Genomic DNA, 21,944 nt, shown 5'->3' with positions numbered 1-21,944 from the left:
ATTGTGTTTTTGTTTAAGATGTTGTGCACTATTCAAAGCACTCACTTGAAAGCCAAGCACGTTGAGAGTTATAAAGACAAAAGGCCAGAGTCTGGTCTCAGTTACACCAGTGTAAATCTGGATTAACTGCACTGATTTCATTGAATTGACACTGGTTTTAAATCTGTGTAATTTATATCCCATGGTGTTATAATAGCAATTCTAATGTAACTGGGATCAAAGAAATAATGATGTTTTATCAGAAAACGTGTTGCCCTAAAAACGACTTATGAGATTGGAGTGTACTTGAATCTCTTGCACTGTAATTAGAGAGATCTATTTCATTTGGATAGCTCTTTCATGTGAGGACACAAAGGAGTACAGTACCTGTGTATCTACCTGTGGCCAAACTTGCCAAACATTTTCTATGCCAGAGACATGCAGCGGTGATTGTGTTGAAGGTTGTGCTTGTCCTCTTGGAATGTATTTCAACAGCAAGACTGAAAGATGTGTACAGAGGTAGGTATAACTTGCAGCGTTGACAGTGAGTCTAAGTAGCACTTTAAATGTGTACATTTATATTTTCAAATCCAAGAGAGAGTTTAGAAACTATAAGTGCTTTGTGTATTCTGTAAAAAAATATACATCTCCCCTAGATCTGGCAGGTTTTTAATATCACACAGAATCATGTTAATCAGGAAACTTGCAATCCTTTGATTCTTAAACTCACTTTACACAATTTAGTGTGCTGTTTTGAAAGGCCAATTCTTAGCAGTGCAAAAATCAGGGATAAAGATGTTTTTCAAAAGACAATTTTTATTATAGTCTCCACTGAATTTCATCTTTGCTTTATCAATGAATTCCACATACAGTTCTGGTGCCTTAACATTTCACCTGTCCTGCAGGAAGGGAGTGCCTTATTTATGGACCTTTTTTGTTATTCAGTAGAGTGCCCCCTGCAGAGCAGACAGTCCCCTGGAAAGCTAAAATTGTAAGGCTCCAGGTCTTATAACGTGGTATTGATGATGATCAGTCTTTACATGCTAGCTGTTTTTGAATATTGGAGAGGTAAAAAGGGTAGGGACTTTGCTAGTGCTATTGATTTTATGTGGAAAGCACTCATATACTATGGTGATGGGCATCAGTATGAAACCTAGACAGATAGATAAAATGGCACAGCATGGCATTGCTTATCTATCAGCTTTACCAAAATTGTGCATTTTCAGTCCTGAAACCACATCCACTTCTACAAACATTAGAATGAATTCTTTTAATCTTCTAAATAAATGACTGCTGACAATACTTGGTGACACTGGACCAGATCCTCAATTACACTGGTGTAAATTTGGAATAACTCCCTTGACTTCAAATGAGTTACTCGGGTTTTACACTGATGCAGCTGGGATCATACTGCCATATATTTCTTTCAGCATAAAAAAAATATGGGGTAAAATACTAGCCCCATTAAAGTCAATGGCAAAACTCTCATTGATGTCAGTAGAGTCAGGATTTCACCTATGGAGAGGAATAAAATAATCCAGGTGGCTTCTGAGAGCTGGTGCAACATTCATGCTTCTCTACTGTGGGACCAATAGAGATATAGAACATTCAGAGGTTGGGAATCAGGACCATAAAAAAAAAATGAAAGCCAGGAATTTACATGATTGCAGTCATAGGTTTTCATGGATCTCTATCTGGATGCGTAGAGAGTCTTACCCTCCATGCCTTCTAGTTCTTTCACCAACAAACAATGACCACAGGGGAACCCTAGACTCCGTCTTCTGATGGGAGTCACACAGAACTAAGGGGATTCTTAATTTCACTTAATACATTATTAATTAATTCCTGATGAACATGGAGTTAGAAGAGGGAATATGCAGTGCAGAATGCCTCTCCCCCATGCTCCAGCAATGTCTCTTTCCATACAGCCCAATCAGCTGTACAGATTTTACATGGAAGGAAAAGTGGTGGGCTCGTTTGCCACCCTCATGGCATTCTCTGTGGCTGTGTTCCCTCTTTTCCATGCCGTAGGCTGTAGAGACTTGCTTTGCTTCTTTACCTTTTGAAAATGTTTTTTGGAGTATAAACTGTGATTTAAAAAAAACTAGTATATTAAAGTGATGATGATGGATTATTATCACTCCTCTACTACTGTCTGAAGTAGCTGCTCAAGATTTCTTTCCTATTGCTGTCTATTATATGAACTAGTCCTTTGCACAATAGATAGTGTCAGAAAGCTGCTGACCTTACCTTCATGGAGACACATCTCAATGCCCTCATGGTAACAATACCATGCTAAGGATCCAGACCAATACACCATGCAGAATAAGATCATCAACTTTTTGAATGGCAGTAATTAATGGTTAATGTGAAGGTTTTTTTCTTCCTTATGTCTGTCTTCTAATGCATGGATGTACATGTTCCCATATGATTAAAATTATTTGTTTTTCTCCTCTGTAGGAATGAGTGCCCTTGTTATTTTCAAGGAATTGAATATCCTCCCGGAGAAAATATTATCACCTCTTTGGGCAAATGGTAGGGCATGCCCCTTGTTTGTGTTTTTTTTCCTCTGAGCTCTGTCAAGTCATTGGCACTATCCTGTTTTATAATTTATTGAGAATTCTGTAAACTAGCTTTAAAATGTCCATGACTTTCTGCCTCTCTTTGGACAGCACTGTTCCTGTGAAATGCATGCTTCTAGAAATTCTCTCTGCTGTGCTTACCCTCAGAGCCTCCTGTAAGTGGGCTGCACAACACTGAGTAGATAGGCATGCAAGTTAATGGTGCAGAGAACCTTGAGGACTTCCTTGGCATGCCCAACCCCTTCCCTGGCCTTCCTCTTCCAACCCATCGGGACTAGACCCTTGTTGAACCCCCCTGGGATCAGGGGAATGATGTGGAGGCAGAACTCTAATCCAGGCACTTGTTAAACTAATCTGAGTGCTACCAGACACATCCTTTTCACCCATTAATTTTGCCTGGCAAAGTTAAATTAGGGGATGAGTCAAATTTCAACCCCCTTCCTCTGTATCGAACATCCCATTTTACTTTCACTGCATTGATTTGCTGGCAGAACAGATTGCTTTGACTCTGGAAAAATCTGGCTGGTTAATAAAACTCATCAGTTAATCTTTAAAGTCTGATTTCCCATTTACCTGACTAGGCATCAGTATTGGCAGAAACCCAGTGGTATAGTGTGAATACATGCCAGTCCTTCTCATGCACCCTTGCACCAACAAGTACACCGATCCAAATAAATATATAAACTCTTTTTTGATTAAGCCTGTCTTCACTATGGGGCCAATATTGTCTCTGGCTTCTTGCTCATGGGGAGTGTACCCTGGCATCAGAGCTAGGGCAGTTCTATTGTGCATGCAAAAGAAAAGAATGCACAGAATTTAGTGGAGGGGTGCAGAGCCCTGCTTTTATGAAAGCATTTTGGACATTAATATTTCCTACTCGGGATTTGCCTCTCTGTGCATATACTGGAATTATCAGATGGTTAAGATCCACTGACTGAAAAGTTTTAAGTTCTAAGGCCAAATTCATCTCTTCCTTGACTTCAGTGGAGTTACATCAGTTATGTGGCCCCTTGTGTTTTAACTAAAAGAATCTTGTGAAATGTAGCATATTGGACTATGAATAGAGGATTTTAAAATACTTTGCACTGGTCTATATTGTGAGTAGACGTCTTAGACAGTTGTAAGATTATCTTGCTTACCTTCTGGTTAGTCATGATTTTCTCTGGCTACACTTTAACATGGATTTATGCAGGTCAATTGATACAGAGACTGTCTTACATATGAGTTACTATATGGACAGTGGGTCTAGAGGAATTAGTCAGATTTAAGAGACATTTTAGGGTAATAATATCTGTGTATATGGGAGATCACTAACAAAACTGCAGCATGTATTTGCCTATTGTTATGTACTTGTTAAAAATGATTAAGGTCTTTATCAGGCTCATCCAATCCTCTTTGTCCTATTGTTCCCTTAGTCTCCTCCCACTTTTAGATTTGAGTTCCTTTCATGCTTGAAACAGCCTATTATTGTTAACTTTCTTCCAAGTGCTCTAGCTATCTTTTTTTCAACCACCTCCTTAAAACCCCACTTGCACTGTGATGCTGTCCCACGTCCACAACAGCACTCTCCCTCACCATTTTTGTCCTGTATTGTTTTTCCATATTTTTCTCTCTGAATTAGACTGTAAGCTACATAAGACAGAACTTGCACCTTTAGTGCATTTGGATAGTTGTGTAAAATATATGTTGCTCCAAATACAATATTAAATCAGCAGTAGCACAGACAGAAGCATTTTTATATTTTATTTACTGGCTGTCTAGCAAAGGTGAACTGGGGAGACCACAATTGTCACAGAAGAATAAGTGAATAATATTAAAGTTCACTGGCTGAAACTGGCTCCTTCAGTATAGAACAGAATATGAATTAGAGCCAATACGATTATTTTCTTCCCAGTGACTGAGTCACTATCTAATTTGCCACTAGAAAAGAAGTACTTGTGGCACCTTAGAGACTAACAAATTTATTTGAGCATAAGCTTTCGTGAGCTACAGCTCACTTCATCGGATGCAATTTGCTACTGTTCTATAAAGTAGTAGACTATTTTGGCTGGAGTTAGACAGGTACAGAAAGTGCCAGTGTTCAGTGCTGCTTTGCATAATGTTTGCTGCAATTATGTTTTGGGTTTAAGCAGTTCATTGGTTTTCTTTGCACTTGTTTTGTTGGCAGAGGCATGAAACTAATCGTGCCTCCCCCTGTTTAGCCCAACCATATTAGCGCAATAGCATGGGAGAAGCTTTCACTGTGACTGTTCCACACCGCCCCAGTTAGTCAGATGATCTCTCCTGGTGGTGTGTGCACACCCAAAGCAGTGGGAGATACTGACTTATATATATATATTTTTTTTTTTAGTAGTAAGGATATATTGGGCTGTGTTTTTCTCCAGTCCTTCTGATGCTGAAAGCTTGTCATGTAAGCCCCCCTCCCTCTCCCAGTACACTGTAATTGAAACCTTTCTTCATAAGAGTCATAATAAAAATGAGGTGTAAGTACAAGATCCGGTGATCTTGTGTGTGCTGGACATTTCTTTAATGATCTAGGTTAGGAGCAGTTGAGAAATATCAGCAACATTATGATGCTGTAACTGAGCTTTGCTTGCATTTGGAAAAAGAGGAACATACACAGCCTGAGAGACTGGAACAATTAATAGTTGTAGTTATTAATTTTTTCTGTGATTTATTTTCCTTTTTCATTGTGTTTCAGCAGTGACTGAATTTTGCTTTAATAGCTTATGGGGCAGGACTGGGGAAGTGAAGTCCAGTGATTTTATTTTGTACAACACAGCATTTTATCTTACTGAATTGATACTGTTTTGAGCTATCTTTGGAGTCATTTGGGTTTCCATTTGACTCGTCAGTCCACTCATCAGCATCTTTTTGGGCTTCTAAAGAAAAAAAATCAATCCACTGAATATTTACAATAGTCAACCAAAAGATTTTTTTCTAAAGACTAATAGTTTACTTTGTTTATTTAGAAGGGGCTTTCTCTTACGCAGAGTTGAAGTCTAATGAATAGCTTGCTATAGCTGTGTGTATGGTTTTTTGTTTTGTTTTTTTTACTGTAGTTACGTATTTGAATGTTTAATATAAGATACATGTAACACTGTTTCACATACAGGGTCTGCTTTTGCTACCATGGCAGTCAGTGATAAAACTCCCATTGATATCAGCGGGAACAGGACTTGACCTAGTAACGTCATCATATTTTTGTGTTAGTTCTCCATGGGCTCTATTCTTTAAACTTAGCATTTGAATTATGTAATGTTTGTTTATTACAAGGACTGTTCTATTCTTTTATTACATATATAACCAGCAAGATAGGCTGAAACTTGGTTATACATTAAGAACCTTCTGAACAAGACAACACAAACTCCCTTATTGGTTATCTTCATGCATACATATTTATATAATTTTATTTTGAGTAACATTTTACACATTTTTTTCAAATATAGATGAAGGGTAACATTTCAGACCTTTCTGGTTTTAATTACAGCTTCATATATTTTTTGTTGCAGCCATTGCCAAGATGGAATGATGAGTTGTGAGAACAACATTGGTAAGTGAAGAAGACGCATTAAGGCATGAAGAAGACAGACCCTGCTTCTTCCATGATGTCTCATTGATTATTGTGGGACTCTGTGAGGGCATAAAGGTCCATACAATCATCACTTGGCAGGACTGGAGCTTTAAATTAGAACTTTAACCTATAGTATAACTAAAAGCAGGGTTAGAGTAAAACAATAGATATTCTGTTGAAACTACTGGCAACCTGTGAGAAAATGCTTTTTATCAATATTTTAGTATAGCGAAATGTTTTCAGTTTGATAATAGAACCTAAGTTTATTATGACAGGTTTCAGAGTAGCAGCCGTGTTAGTCTGTATTCGCAAAAAGAAAAGGAGTACCCGTGGCACCTTAGAGACTAACAAATTTATTGCTTTTTCCACCAAATGCATCCGATGAAGTGAGCTGTAGCTCACGAAAGCTTATGCTCTAATAAATTTGTTAGTCTCTAAGGTGCCACGGGTACTCCTTTTCTTTTTAAGTTTATTATGTAATGTAAACAGCAGATCTTCACACGGAGCAAACGTAGGCCAGTTTTGTCTCACAAAATGTTGGAAAAACTGGACATTTCCAATGTTTTTACAAACTAAGATTTTGTTCCCCTCACAGTTCTAGCTAAGTATTGTTTCTGTACTATCAGTTTTTACTTTCTCCCCAGGGTGGTATAAATGTCATAAGAATTATAATGTTGTGCGTGGTGCATATGTAAAAGGAAAACATAACATAAATAACAATTGCTTCTTGTGTTATAGTATCTTTACTCTGACTAGCAGATCCTGAGGGGCTAAGGGCTGGACTTTGTGAAAATGTTCCCGTTCATTTCAGATTTAAAAAACTTAACTTGCTGTGAAGTGCAGGATGTTTCAGGTTTTTTTGAAACTGCGGGTCCTTGACTCTCTTATGAATACTGTAACTGATTGCATTGCAGGGTGTCACTGCAAGTAGTGTTGGGGTACAGCAATCTCCTAGATGTCTGCTACCACACTCAGAGTTTGAGAGCAAGCCCTGTAGATGCTCCAAGCACTAGGCTCTCCAGGCTCTATCCTTCAGTTCCCCAAAACACTTGCACAGTTCAAATAATGGAGAATTCCTTTGCTACAGCTGCCAGAAATAAACAAGGCAAATACCCGAGGCATGATTTCCTTAGTGGTGAAAACAAAAAAGAGATAAAACCAACAGTTCCCAACCCAGTGCCTAGGAACAAGCCAGTCTAGGGGTATACAAAGCAAAAGGCTGCTGTGTAACCCGGCTGCACCAATCACTTGCCTGCAGTCAACAGCCCTGTATTCTTTCTCTGACTGCCACTGGACCCCTGCCAGCAACAGGAGAACCTCAGCCCAGCTGTCAGGTCCTTTAGGTCCAGCTCTCAGGCTACCTGTTATCCACTATTCCCTCCACAGCCAGCACCCAGCTTCTGCTCACATGCAGCCTCTGGCTCCCTCCTGAGCCAGGTAGTACTGCCCTTTCCTGTGTTTGGAGGATTATGGAACCTTCCCCAGGCTGGCTGTTAAACTTGGAGGGAACAGTGCACAGAAATGAGCAAGTAGGTTCATTAGAATACATTTATCTTTTTTCTTCTTTTCCAACTGGATCAGATTCATAGTGGCTGTTTGGGGTTAACTGTCTGACCAGGAGTTATAGATGAACCCATCCCCATGACTGGTCAAATTAATCTCTGGTTTAAATCAGCATTTATTAATTTTCAAAGCTTTCTACCAAATCTGAAATTTCAGGAATGATGAACATCTGCAATATTTTGTTTTCCAGTACACAACTGCCCAGCGGGCCAGATTTATGTTAACTGTAGTAATCCACAAGCTAACATGGAGTTTAGCAGAGAGAGAACCTGTGAGAATCAGCTGCTAAATCTCACCTTCTCAGGACATCTTCCTTGTCTTTCAGGTTGTGTTTGTCCACAAGGGTAAGTCCAAAGTACCCGTGCCTTTCATTGCACCCGCAAAGATGGCTGTACTGTCAGTAGTGACAGTTGAATAGCTTATTGCTTTGGGTTGCTTTTATAGTGGTGAAAAACACAGCAGTTACTACTGAGAGAACTTGTGTTGTCAAGGGGGAGCAAGTTCTGTTCTTAAGGACTCACCAGACAAAAGGCATGATCCTCAGGAGGCCTAAGATGGACGGGTGGTGTCAAATCTCTAATACCTCATAATAAGGATGAGGCCAGAGGGGTTCGCAAACATAGCCGGGGCTTATTCTGATACTGCACCAATAAATGTGTTGAACTGTTTTGGCATCAAATATGATGTATTAGTGTGCAAGGGAAAGCTGTTATAAAAGACAAAGGAGGAGATTTTCAGAGGCATGATTAGCAGTTAGGTGCCCAAATTCCATTATCTTTCAATGGGAATTAGGGCTTGTCTATGGTTGAAATGACCTCCCCATACATTAAGCAGTGGGGACCATTGTCTGGCTTGTTGGGAAAGGTGTGCGCCGCTTTAAGGGCTAGAAAGCTAGGGAGTGACCTTCTGCTGCAGATCAGGTCTGGAGATGCTGACCCATTCCCTCAGCTGCTTGGAAGATGCGGGGAGAGGAGGCAGGAGGCGGCGGGGGAGGGGCAGAGGGAGACCACGACTACACAAGCCCATGCTGGTGCAGGGAAAGCTCTCTTTTTATTTGGACCAAGAGGAGCACCCATGGAAATGATGGAATACTGGGTTTTGTCAGGATCTGCTGTGGACACTGTGCTGGTTGCTCCTTTTCTGGGGAGCTGGGAAAGAATTTGGCCATGGTGAAGTGGTTTGTTTGGTTTTTTTTTGCCTTCCCCACACTAGGTTTTGGGGGGCTTAGTTGGGGCGAAACTGAACATGCATAATCACACAGTATTTTTTTCCAGGTTTCAGAGTAGCCGCCGTGTTAGTCTGTATCCGTAAAAAGAAAAGGAGTACTTGTGGCACCTTAGAGACTAACAAATTTATTAGAGCATAAGCTTTCGTGAGCTACAGCTCACTTCATCGGATGCATACAGTGGAAAATATAGTGGGGAGATTTTATATACACAGAGAACATGAAACAACATGTTTCTGTGTATATAAAATCTCCCCACTATATTTTCCACTGTATGCATCTGATGAAGTGAGCTGTAGCTCACAAAAGTTTATGCTCTAATAAATTTGTTAGTCTGTAGGGGCCACAAGTAATCCTTTTCTTTTTTTTCCCAAAGGATCCCTGCACAGGATTCAGTGCACAGGATGGGCTCAGAAGGGAACGAGTTATGAAATCATATCATAGGAGTAGGATTTGCATTGAAAATATCAAGCTGTACTGATAAGCAGAATTGATAGAAAATATTTAAATATTTTCTCAGTGCTAGATCCTGGTTAACAGGTTGGATGTTTCAGGCAAACACTGCCAACCTGTTACAGTCCCTTAGGTTACATACTATTTCTGTGAAACCTCCTGTGGGTCAGCAAAACAGATTTCTGCACCCTAGTAATCTTTTCTTCTGAAATTCAACCTAGCTGCAAAGGCTTGTGTTTTGGCTCCTTTCATAGGGGGCATTTCTATAAATAGCCAAAGTGAAGTGAACACTTCATTTATAATGCTCTCACTGCCTTGTGTCATCAGCTGACTCAATATGGTGCCAAAATCTCAGGTTACACAGCCTTGGAAGCTAGATTTTGTTTTTGAAAGTTAATCTATCTTTAATCTCTGTAAGCAGTGACACATTCTGCAAATTATAGGTGTGTAAAGTCAAGACACAATGCAATGTCAACACTTCTTGTACTAAGTTGTGCCCTCCGTATCCATAATTGATGTATATATGTGGTCTCCATTTACATTCCTCCCTGTCTGTTAAAACAGAAGCTTTTCACAGTATCTGCCTATTGGCCTACACTGTAGCATTTGGATGGCGAAGAGCGGGGAGGGAGGGAAATGGGTCGAGATGAGAAGTTGGCAAATGCAAGTGCTCTCTTTCTACAAGAAGTCATTTGAACTGAAATATGGGCACAAAATCCTACCTTACATTTGATCATATCTAATGTCTCTTAGGTGCCAAAAATGAACCCTTGGGCAGAACAAAAGACTTAGACTTCATTGGCAATTCTGGCTGTCAGCAAGACATATTACTGCAGCAGGTGGATGTGAAGTCCATCTAAGGTGTCAAATTATTTATGCACAGGGAAGTTTTTTGCAGTTATTTCCATGATGGGAAATGGGACCATCTGAACCACATTAGTACTCAATATGTTAGTAGTATATTTCCCCCCCAAACAGGGGTGAAAGTAACTTAAAGGACTTACCGGTACTCCAGAGTCCTTAGGAGGGGACTGGGCCTCAACCGGAAGAGGCGGGGCCTTTACATCCCTGGGCCCTTTAAATCAAGATTTAAAGGGCCTGGGGCTGGGACTGTGGTAGCAGCAGCTGGGAGCCCCAGGCCCTTTAAATCACTCCAGAGCGGCAGGGCTCTGGTGGCTATTTAAAGGGCCCAGGGTGGTAACGGCAGCCAGAGCCCCGGACCCTTTAAATCACCGCTGGAGCCTGCCGCCACTACCCCAGGGCTCCGGCAGGCTCCGGAGATGATTTAATGGAACTGGGGTGGTAGCGGCTACTGGAGCCCCAGACTCTTTAAATCGTCCCCGGAGCCCTGCTGCCGCTCTGGCAGTTATTTAAAGGGCCTGGGTCGGTAGCTGTGGCAGGAGCCCCGGGCCCTTTAAATCACCACCTGAGCCCTACCACCGCTTTCCCATGGCTCTGGCAGCAGGGTTATGCTGGTAATTTCAAGGGCCCGGGGCTCCAGCCGCTGCTGGGAGCCCCAGGCCCTTTAAATTGCCGCCTGGGGAAGCCGATCCGCCCCGGTGCAGCGCACAGGCTCTTGCCGGTATGCCATACTGGGGCGTACCGGCTTACTTTCACCTCTGCCGCCAAAACTCTATATTCTGATGAATGAGAATAACTATGACTCATCAACAATTAAGCATGTAGAGGCCTTTTTTTTTCGGTGGAGAAAAGCTAAGGAGAGATTTTACCTTCATTCTTTGTGCCAGAGAAACATCTTTGATTTAGTGGAGCATACTGTAAACATAAATGAAAGCTGATAGGACATTAATTCTGCCATCTTTCCTCAGTGAATCAGACACTAAAACTAGATCGATATAATAGATTGCGGTTGTCATGAGCTACAGTTGGAATATTGTTTTCTGTGGAGTTCAGGAAGAATCTTTATACTTGCTTTAAAAGTGATTGGTTGATGCAGTTGTGTTCTGCCCCTAGGTGTATTCCCCTAGATGTAAAAATATTTCCAGATGAAATCATTTGGAGCAGTGGATGATCACCAGTTCTGAATACTAAGCTGTAGCATGTAAAGTTGGGTGCCCCAAATTATAGGCCACTTTTGAAAATTTGGCCCAGTATCTCTACTGGTGCCCAGCGGAGTGAATATTGTTCTGTGAATTAGACAAAGTAGTGTTTCTAATATTCTTATTTTTGGGGAGAAGTACTGATGTAACATTCTTAAATTTGCATTACACTTTATATAAACTGAGCCAGAACATTTGTTCTGAACTATGAAATTGAATGTTGGTCTGAATCCAGCCCCCAAAATGATTTTATGTTATAATTCCTTCTTCTAATACTCTCACATTTTAAATAAGAGTGCTGAATTAGAAATCCTGATTAGCTTTTCCATAACAGTTGTTTCCTAAAATCCAAAAATTCAAGCAGTTAATGTTGATGCAGAAAAATATTGGTCAAAAATCAAAAATGAAAAAATAAAGATTTATAGACATGAGTTATCAATATATTTAAGACAAGACCTACTGACCATATAAAGACATGCAGTCTTAGGTACAATGACAGCCAGATGAGCTTAATTTTATAGAATACAGAGAAGATCTAGTTTACCTAAATAATATAAGGAGAAGAAATGCACACACTTGAAAATTAAAGATAAATACACAAAATTTAGAACTATTTTTTTCCCTGAGAAATCAGTTTTTGGAATGTTCTTTCCCTGAAGTAGTAGAAGTACAATATATAGACTGATCACTACATTTGGGGTCAGAGTAATTTTTCTCCATACTGGTAGGGACATTTTGGAACACTGAACCATGCACTGAACATTGAGTTTCCTTTAGTGCAACGAGCAGAGGTTAGGAGACAAGATGTCATGGAGATAAATTAGAGTAAATACTAGTAAAAAAAACAGTCATCCTCTTCTGACCTTGTAGAGGGAGCAGATGAATGTTAAATGTGTGACACAGACCTTGAGTCTCACTATGCAGTTAAAACTCGAAGGAGGCAAATAGATGAGAATTATATATCTTTTAAATGTACAAAAGAAAAAAAAACAAAATTCAAAGCCTTCAAACAAGGGGTTTATTGAACAAAAAAAATTAAGGAAGAGCTCTGACACCAAGGAAGAATCACTATAAATTGTCTTTTTAATTTGCAACTAAATTAATGTCTTGTGACATATTAATATTATGTCAGTCCAGGAACTAAGTGAATCCATACATATTACCAGTCTGACAACGGTAATTATGTCAGCCTTTACTGTATTGACAAACCAAGTTAATGCTAAATAATTGGTAGGATTTCTCCGAAAGCTCCTGCATAGTTTGAATGTATGAATGTAGTTTGTATCATCATTAAATTTGAAAAAGTTACTATGCAAAAAGAAAGGAGATGTCACAAGGTTGAAAAAATAAGGGAGATATATTAAATACTTTCCATTAAGGAGGTAATCTGTTAATTGATTCAGTAGCACTCATCTCTTCTTTTATGTGAATGCAGAGTTGTGTTATGGTTCTCACAGTACGTATATAGAATTTTACATGACACCAGATTGATTTAGTTAGTTAGTTAGTTAAAATTTCTTGCATCTGTTTGGTTTCTTTCATAAAGCCATTATTCATCTACCCACTGGCATTTATTTGTTGTGATTTGTGGTTGCTACATGTGTTTGTGTGGGTATTGCTTTACAAAATTAATAAAATATATGAAATTTAAAGATGAAATAGTAGTGTGATCTCAAGTATCATGATTTGGGATTATGAACAGTAATCCCAGTAACAATCATTGCCACACACAAACTGAATTATTGGAGATATGTCTTTATTATGTGCAAATTATATTGGGCTATATGCATGCCGACAATTTGCATGCCAATCATGTCTGAGGCTTCTTTTACATATTCTTCTAAAATGATCATATATTACATACATATGTTGTTCATAATTGAAATCACTTTAGAAAGGAAGGGGATTGTTCGTAAGGCTCGTCTATTACGATCCAAGACATACATTTACTTCTACTCAAGCCATGATATCATCTTTGTGAGGTTTCACTTAAATTGGTTTAGATTAATTTGGTAATTTACTGTTAAAAACTAACGTGATTGAAACAAGGGTTAAATTAATTTAAATGCGTTTGTATTAAGAGTTTGTATCAGTTTAACTAGATTGATATTCTTTAGTTGACTTAGTAAAGTGGTGCAACTTTCCTAGTATAAAAAAGTTCTGGTATTATTTAAAGCAAGTATATTGTAGATTGAAGCTGCTTCCAGTTTTTTCACTAATACAATTGGCCAAAACATTAAAGTTGGCTATATCTAATGCAAAGACTCTCTTGATGCAGTATGTGAAGAGTTGGAAATATATTTAAAAATAATTTTAGATCCTAGCAGACAGGCAAGAACTTAACATCACTTGTTCTAGGATTCTTTCTTTGTTGTGCTCAGAGTATTCTGTTAGAGCTCTTGATTGAATAATACAACATGAAATCTAAGATGCATATAAAATAAGAGAGTGGTTTATGATATCTAATAGTATAAAGTACCTGTATTTTCAGTATCTCAGTCAGTTTACATCAGTTACTCTTAGGACAATATGAAATTTTGTACTGTTAGGACAATATGAAATAATACTTCTCTCCCCATTTTTTAAAATATGACTTGGGGAGGAAAATTGTTCCAGGAATATAGTCTATGTAATGTTGCCATACCTTGTGCTTCACTGGCAAACTAAGGTCCCGCTCCTTTTATATTTCATCCATAATTTTCACGATCCAATATCTTCTCAGAATTTTTAACATCAAGATTTTCTCCTCTCTCTCTCTCTGATTATTTCTGTACATCCATGCACCATCACAAGAGGGAAAATAATGTCCTGTTCATAACACAATTAGTTGTGATTCTTCAAACTAAAACTCCAATTGTTTGCTAAAGAATAGATATAAGTCAGCATAACCCAACAGTATTATATGATCTTTAATCAGAACATAGAGGCAGAAAGCAATAGTATGTTTCTGTACTCCTCAGCTCCTAAGTGTCCCAATTTAACATAATACAGTTTTGACCCTGATCCACTGCAAGCTTTCCGTTGACTTGAACAGGCATTGGATGGGTCAGATCCATAATCATCACTGGAAAAGGGAAGCTCTCATTTATTATGACTTCAAACCGATTCTTCCTGTTGCCTACCAGATAAGTTATCATCTGGTTTATTGAAAGAACTTCCCCTTTTTTCCCTTTGGTATCAAGGCTTTAGCTTCAGTGGGAGCAGGAGATATGGGTCTTAAAGCATGAATAATTATTTATAAGCGGATTTTGTCAGAATAAAAACTGAGGATTAACTGGAATTTCAGTGCCTATTTTAAGTAGTTTAAAAATATGAGAGGGCAACTTTTGTGTGTGTGCATGCCCAGGAATTGGCTAATGATATTAATGCAACAAAGAGGCCATCATCATGCTTTGCATGCAATTATTTCCCCTTTCTTAGACAGACAGCCTTTGTATTCCAAAGTTTGCAAAGAAACTTGACCTAATTTAGTCCTTCATTTTCCCCTAAAGCAGCTTTTTGTACACAGCAATAGTTTAATCTTCCTATTAATTTTCCCATATGGCACACAGCAGACTTAACTAAAGATAAACTGTATTTTTACTTTTACAGTAAGTTTTGCTCCTTTCTGTGAGAGATGTGTTCCTTCAGTATTCTCAATTCCTTCTTAAAGATACTGAATAGAAAGTACCTGTATGGATAGCTGCATTATGACTTCAGAAGAGCAGAAGTCTCCTTTCCAGTCTACACTGTGTATATTCTTTAGTCATTTCTCAGGCAGAATTTCCACTCATGCAAATAGAAGCTCCATGTACAGAATATGTAAGGAAAGTCCAGATCACTGATAAGAGATCTGTGGAACAGAAAGGAAGCTTTCCCTTGCTCTGTGTGCATGTGTATATATTCTGTTTCTCTCATAACATGTTGTACATATTTTTACATAAATGGTCCTCCCCTTTAATTCATGAATAGCTCTGGCTTGTCCATTGCCTGCTTGGCTGTTGGTGCTCCAGTGGGGCCAAGATAGAGACTCACCAGGCTCTGCCTAATCCTAAGGAAGCATCTAACAACGGATGATTTCCCTCCCTCACACAGCTATCCAAGGCAACCTGGGAGAAGGGAGAATAGAGGAAAAGCCAAGAATCAACAATATGATGGCTGCCTGCTTCCCTGACACAGCATAGATTAGAGTAATGGGGGGGGGGGGTCCTCTAAGTTGTGCCAGCTGAAAACAATGTTGTGGGACCCATACACCAGATGGCAATAGCAATGCAGCAAGCTCCAGCCCCCTGTCCTGATCCCTCGCATGTCTCATCACACCCCCACTATTTCCCACTGCAGTCTGAGCTGTGGGGCAATGGAGGAACTGGCTACTCTACCTTTGCACCTGTTGGGGATTCCCTTAGCATGGGGGAATCCCTGTCAATAGACTTGTAGATTTTTCTGCTTTTTGTGCTGCTCAAGCAACACAAGAGAGTGGAACATGAGAGAAAATATGCATCAAAATATTGATTTGTAGCTCCTTGATCTTTTTGAAATAACATGTTTGGCCCTTAGGTCAAAAAGCATGAACACCACTGAATTATGGTGTCATGATCAGTCTTTCGCACCTTGGTGCATAATATGCAGATTTAACTGGTACTACAAGGAGAAGATAATGAAAACAGCTTCTGGTGAAGAGAATCTCCACTTTTTCCAAGAAGCTCCTTCCCCACATCTTAATAGAGGGGCCTTGGGATGAAGCAAAGGGAAGTTGTAGTGTGTGGGATATTTTTTTGTTTTGTTTTTAACATGTAAACATGTCAGAGGAGGCACCGTTATTTTACTTGGGACTGTAAAGTCACTAGGAGGCATGATCATAATTTCTGTACCTCATGAAATTTCTAACCTCTCCATTAAACCTGAATGACTTTGCCATATATCTGTGCAGTATAGCCAGCAGGATTTTATGTATGTTCCAAGCAGTATTGGGCAGATGATTTATGGATAAGCTGCATACCCCAAATCATTTGACCTGGGTATTCCAGATACCTTTGCCAATTAAAAATTTCTTCTCAATGTTTTATTCTTGATTAAATATGTCAGATGCTGTCAGCACTTAAAGATTTAAATAGAGGACAAACATACCTCCACTATTATAAACTGAACAAGATGAAAGCTGGGAACAGCCAAGATATTCTCTCGGCTATGTTTTCTGATACCTGCTAACGGTATGAAAAGAAGACAAATAGATACGTATTCCTTTATAAAGAGAGCTTTCAGTTTTTTCACTAATACAATTGGCCAAAACATTAAAATTGGCTATATCTAACGCAAAGACTCTCTTGATGCAGTATGTGAAGAGTTGGAAATATATTTAAAAATAATTTTAGATCCTAGATCTTCCTTACAGGTGAGCTTTGTGGAACGCTTTGTAGGTAGTTCAGTATTTTAAATAAGCATGTGCTCATGTCTTCCAGGACAGAGAATTGACTATCAAGATATTCCCACTGTATATTCCTTTTTGACTGTCCATTTTCTAGTACTTCATATTGGAAAGATTAACAAGGAGCAGGAATAACAGGAGTAATCTATTTTTTAAAAAAGTTATTTTAACTTTTATCATTATTAACACATGAGCTGGGAAAATCTAATAATTTACATTATACAGGTGTTTATTCTTAATAACATTAATCTAACATTCACATTTCCATGTGAATCTTATCCAGAGCCATAAAACAATTTCCATATACCTTGCATACTAATTCCATTGTATTTAACCTGAAAAGAATCAAGAGGACCTCAGGCCTTCTGATGGCAATAGCACAAACACAATTGAGAAGGTGTAGTCAATAGTTTGTAGAATGCATTGTCCATAATATCACTCCATCTTCTTTGCTTGGTTATACCTATTTATTAGATCTTCCAGAAGTGTTTCCCTTCTGATATTTTTCCGTCTCTACATCATTTAAGTCATAATCAGCTGCTATATATGTCCCTTCATATGGGAATCATTTGTCCTGCTCAGCTTCTGCTGAATATTTGTCATCTTTACAACATCCATTTGTGTTTGATCAGCCTCATCGTTATCTGTGTATTTATTTTGTACAAGCTCCAAAAATGATAACCACACATCATGAAATCTGCTTGATCCTTGTATAAAGTTAGCTGTGATTTTTTCCATTGTAATGACATTCCATCCCTTATTTCTTCATGCCACTAATCTTGGGATCAATCTTTTTTCAAAAAATGAACTGTCACACAATTGCTGCTACTAGTGATTGTGTTATCAATGGGGATGGGATCATCATCTACCATCTCACAACTAAGCAATGCAAGTGAAAAACCTCAGCCCTTGGTCTTGGAATTTGGAGGAAAATTGTTATCTATGTTCATACAAAGGTGTGCATCATTGTAATATTGCTTCTTCACAACTACCACCCTGTAGTCCTGCCACTCATCCCTTTCCCATAGGACTTCAGTGATACCAATCGAATGATATGGAATTGGCTCTTTCTTAGTTCCACGCTATTTGCTGACCATCTAGAGGCCTACTATGTTACTAAAATTTAGCTGGAAGGATTAGTAGGAGTGACCTCTCTGAGTGAGACACTACAAAAGGGTACTGGAAAGGAGGCTGGGATTTTATATCAGTAAAGGAAGGTGAAACATCTGATACTAGAATCTGTCTCATTTTTGTGTCCTGGACATACTATTACTTGATATAACACCTGAATATTCTGGATAAATTGTGTCATTATATACAGTTAAAAATCTCTGTCTGCCTGTGATGACATTTCCCCCTTTAAAGGTCCTGACCACATTGGCTGCAGCAATCGTGTCCTGACAGGCCATAGGACTGGCTGTCACACCTTTTACCTGTACTTGACTTGCACAGATTTGCTCCAGATTTATATTTATAAGATAGCCTTACATGTAGCCTGTGTTTTGGGTGGACAATTTTTTCAGCTCTCTCTAAATGAAGGGGTATTTTATGTTCCCTCATTTAACCTAAATGGAAAGTAGCTGTTATGCCCATCAGCTTCACACCAATGTAAAAGAGATAAAAACCATGACCAGTGTGCTCAATGACCATTCAAGCATGTCCTCAAGGAATAATCCACAAAATGATTTAGTCAAATGTTGGTTAAAACCAGCCTTAATGCAGGTGAAAATGCTTGGCACTTGCACAGTACAAGAAGCAGACCTGGAATATATTTTTCTTGGTAGTATAAATCCCCAAACAATTATTTCTGACTTGCGGTGCACCAAGTCATAAAATCAATAAGATATGTAGTTTCATGGTACTATGCTTTGACATTAGTGTTTCCAGATCATACTTTTTCATCTATTAAACAGTAGTGAGGGGGTTGTTTTTGTTTTTTCTAGAATGCAGTTCATGAAATGCTTTCTACTATAGCTAGACCTGCTTTGCACCTTTGGAAGGAGATATATTTAAAAGCAGTCCCAAAGAACACACTTTCTTAGTGTGTATATATAGCTAACACTGGGCAAAGTTGACCAATTGGGGCATTTTTTTCTTAGGCTTAGGTTTGCTCTTATAAATTAGAACCATGAAAAAGATAATATTAAGTAAACTGAAAATTGCAGCATTCTAAGTTTAATGAGATGCAGTAATCCATCCAGAAATATTGTGCCTGCTTTCCTCCCACCCCCAAAAATGAGAAATTGCTTCTTATTGTATTTTTGTAATAAGCAGGTGGCATACCAGATCAAATAACATGTAAGAAGCTTAAATGAATTCCGGAAAGGTTTTTAAAAAAGAAAAATCATCACTTTTTAATTTGCACAAAGTAAACAATGGATTTAATGTAATTTTAAAAATACCTGTCTATGGCCAGATAAATTTAACAATGTAGGAGGAATGTAATTTTGTCTCCAACATTTTATAAAGCCACCTTTTATGACAAAATATACTTTTGAGTGGTGTCATGGTGATCATATCCACTGCGCCAGGCACAAGATATAAATACTCAAAGCTCAGTTGTAAGTCCTGCCCTATTGGTACATGTCAAAATATCTTCTTTTCCAAATGTCTTGTTCATGTTTTTTATTTACACAGGATTTAAGGTAAGAGCATTTAATTTTACATTCTTAATGCAAAAAAACTAAAAACAATATGCACTCTACCTCTTTGTTAACGGGTATTCCAAAACTCCCAGATGATTCACCCTTATTAATCTTTCCCCCCTCATTGTTCTTTTAGGTTAAACAGAGATGTGGGGTGGCCACTCATAAATACTTGAATTCCTCAGGAAAAGTGGATACTTGTCTGACTAAGTGTTGGAGGCGTGTTTGGCTCTGTACCCCACTATCTGCCCAGGAAGGCATTATGTTATTACATATGCTGAATTAGGGTGACCGGATAGCAAGTGTGAAAAATTTGGACAGAGGTTGGGGAGTAATAGGTGCCTATATAAGAAAAAGTCCCAGAAATCAGGACTGTCCCTATAAAATGGGACATCAGGTCACCCTATGCTGAATCAACATCTGTTGAAGTAACACCTCCGATTGGGTGCTTCCAGATCTGATATTCATACTGGTGAAGTGCTGTATTCTGGTGTTGACTTCAGTTTTTCAAAAGTATTGTTATAGGATGACTGAAGGGATAGTACGCTATTGAGACAAGAAAGGGGAAGTAAGGAGACTTCATTTTGTTTGCTTGAGATTGAATGTGCCTCTAGTGCTATATATAAAGAAGCAAAAGTAAATACTTTGTTTCTCATACAATTTGCTGTGTTTATTTGCTGCTCTCTAACATGCTGCAGTGCTTCTGGATCTCCCCAAAATGCCAGGTCTGTTTATTTTCTAAGCACCTCTTTCCCATTAGTGGTGCTAATGAATTCCAGAAAATGCTTGCAATATATCAGAGATAGACTTACCATTACATTGTATCCTGTTCTAATGATATTTTGAGACTTTGAAATACATTGTTTGAATTTTCAGGTTACACTTTTTAAAAACTTATTACAGTGATCACCATTTAAGTCAACATTTGCCAACACTTACCACACAGAAATTTGAGAAGCCACATTTCTTTCCCATTGTGAGCATAGGAACATATTATATCTAAACCCAGGGTTGTGAGTTCAATCCTTGAGGGGGACATTTAGGGATCTGGGGCAAAAATTGGGGATTGGTCCTGCTTTGAGCAGGGGGTTGGAATATTATATCTGTGTTACTGATTGACAACTGATTGTAAATGTTGACTTTTTAATGTCCACCACTACAGTGCTTTATATTATTGTTACAATGAATTATATTGTTACCTCTTTTGACCCTAGCATTTAGCCAAAATTCAGGATCTAGCAAGTTATTTCCATTAGGAGGAGAAATTGATGACACTGTCAGTTATTTCATTAAAAGAAAAGGAGTACTTGTGGCACCTTAGAGACTAACAAATTTATTTGAGCATAAACTTTCGTGAAGTACAGCTCACTTCATCGGTTCAGTCCTGTTTCCTTTACAAAGAAACTGTCCCTGTTTCCTGAACACAGCAGGAGGCAGTTTCTCTGCTTGCAGTTTCAAGTGTCTTTCCAGCCAGCGATTTAGGGGAAAACTCTCAGCTTTTTCTCAGGATCATGCTACAAGCTGTTCTCTGGCAGTCCTTGGCTTTCTCCTGCCTTCTCTGGTGCATCTGCCCCTTTTCTCTCACACACAGACACACAGCTGCAATCAAATCAACCCTCTACTTCAGGATTTACATTCAGCATGCAGTGAAACACTTCTACCCACACAGTTTGATTTTTGAGTGACCTTACATGTAGCATATATTTTGGATGGCCTATTTTTTTCAGCTCTCTCTAAATGACGCTCTCTCTAAATGTTCCTTCATTTAACCTAAATGGAAGATAGCTGTGATGCCCACCAGCTTCAATAAGGTTGCTCCCAGCCCCTAGCATAACAATATCACCTCTACAATCTTTTAATGTTCATTTAACTTCAGAAGTGACACATTTCATTTTGTTGAAGGTCGTTACTAACAGCAGGAAACGTATATATTATATTACAGTTATTATAGTTACAATTATTTTACTATTTTCCCCTCTGTAAGTGTAGTTGAAGAACCATAAGCCAGTCAAGCCAACACATGGCTGGATGTCTTTTTTTAATCCATATTACAGTTCAGATGGTTCTCATGCTAACATTGTGCAAAGTACGAAGCAGGCAGCTATCTGAAACCAAAAAACAGCTGCTATTTATTAACTGGCAAAGATGGGTGAATCTACTGATCTGCTAACTTTGGTTGAATTGTCCTCTTTGTTGAAAACTACTTCAACCATAAAATGAGGTTGGTCATTTAGCACATAATTTGTTATTCTGCTATGCTACAGCTAAAAACTACACAAACTAAGAATATTTCATCTTGCACATTTCCATATACACACATTCATACAAAGAAAAGCATGATTCATTTTTTGATTAATTATATGTGAATAAAAAGTTCAGACAACTGCAGCTCAAGAAAATCTAATATTATCCTCTCAGTCAGACATGAATGACAGAAGTTCTTTCTGTTTTTTCTCTCA

The 21,944-nt window shown here is 38.5% G+C and overlaps 1 protein-coding gene across 2 annotated transcripts in view; it reads left to right on the top strand.

Moving 5' to 3' along the window:
* OTOG (otogelin) overlaps nt 1-21,944 on the top strand; it is a 173,636-nt gene that overhangs the window by 57,701 nt on the left and 93,991 nt on the right. For both annotated transcript variants that reach the window (XM_038405412.2, XM_038405411.2), the window contains exons 20-23: nt 333-498; nt 2,440-2,514; nt 6,074-6,114; nt 7,889-8,042. In XM_038405412.2, coding sequence (XP_038261340.1) covers nt 333-498; nt 2,440-2,514; nt 6,074-6,114; nt 7,889-8,042 — 436 coding nt within the window. The remainder of the gene's footprint in view (nt 1-332; nt 499-2,439; nt 2,515-6,073; nt 6,115-7,888; nt 8,043-21,944) is intronic.

This window comes from Dermochelys coriacea, chromosome 6 (assembly GCF_009764565.3).
Source record: "Dermochelys coriacea isolate rDerCor1 chromosome 6, rDerCor1.pri.v4, whole genome shotgun sequence".
Classification (NCBI taxonomy): Eukaryota; Metazoa; Chordata; order Testudines; family Dermochelyidae; genus Dermochelys; species Dermochelys coriacea.
This window is presented reverse-complemented; position numbering and strand designations above follow the sequence as displayed.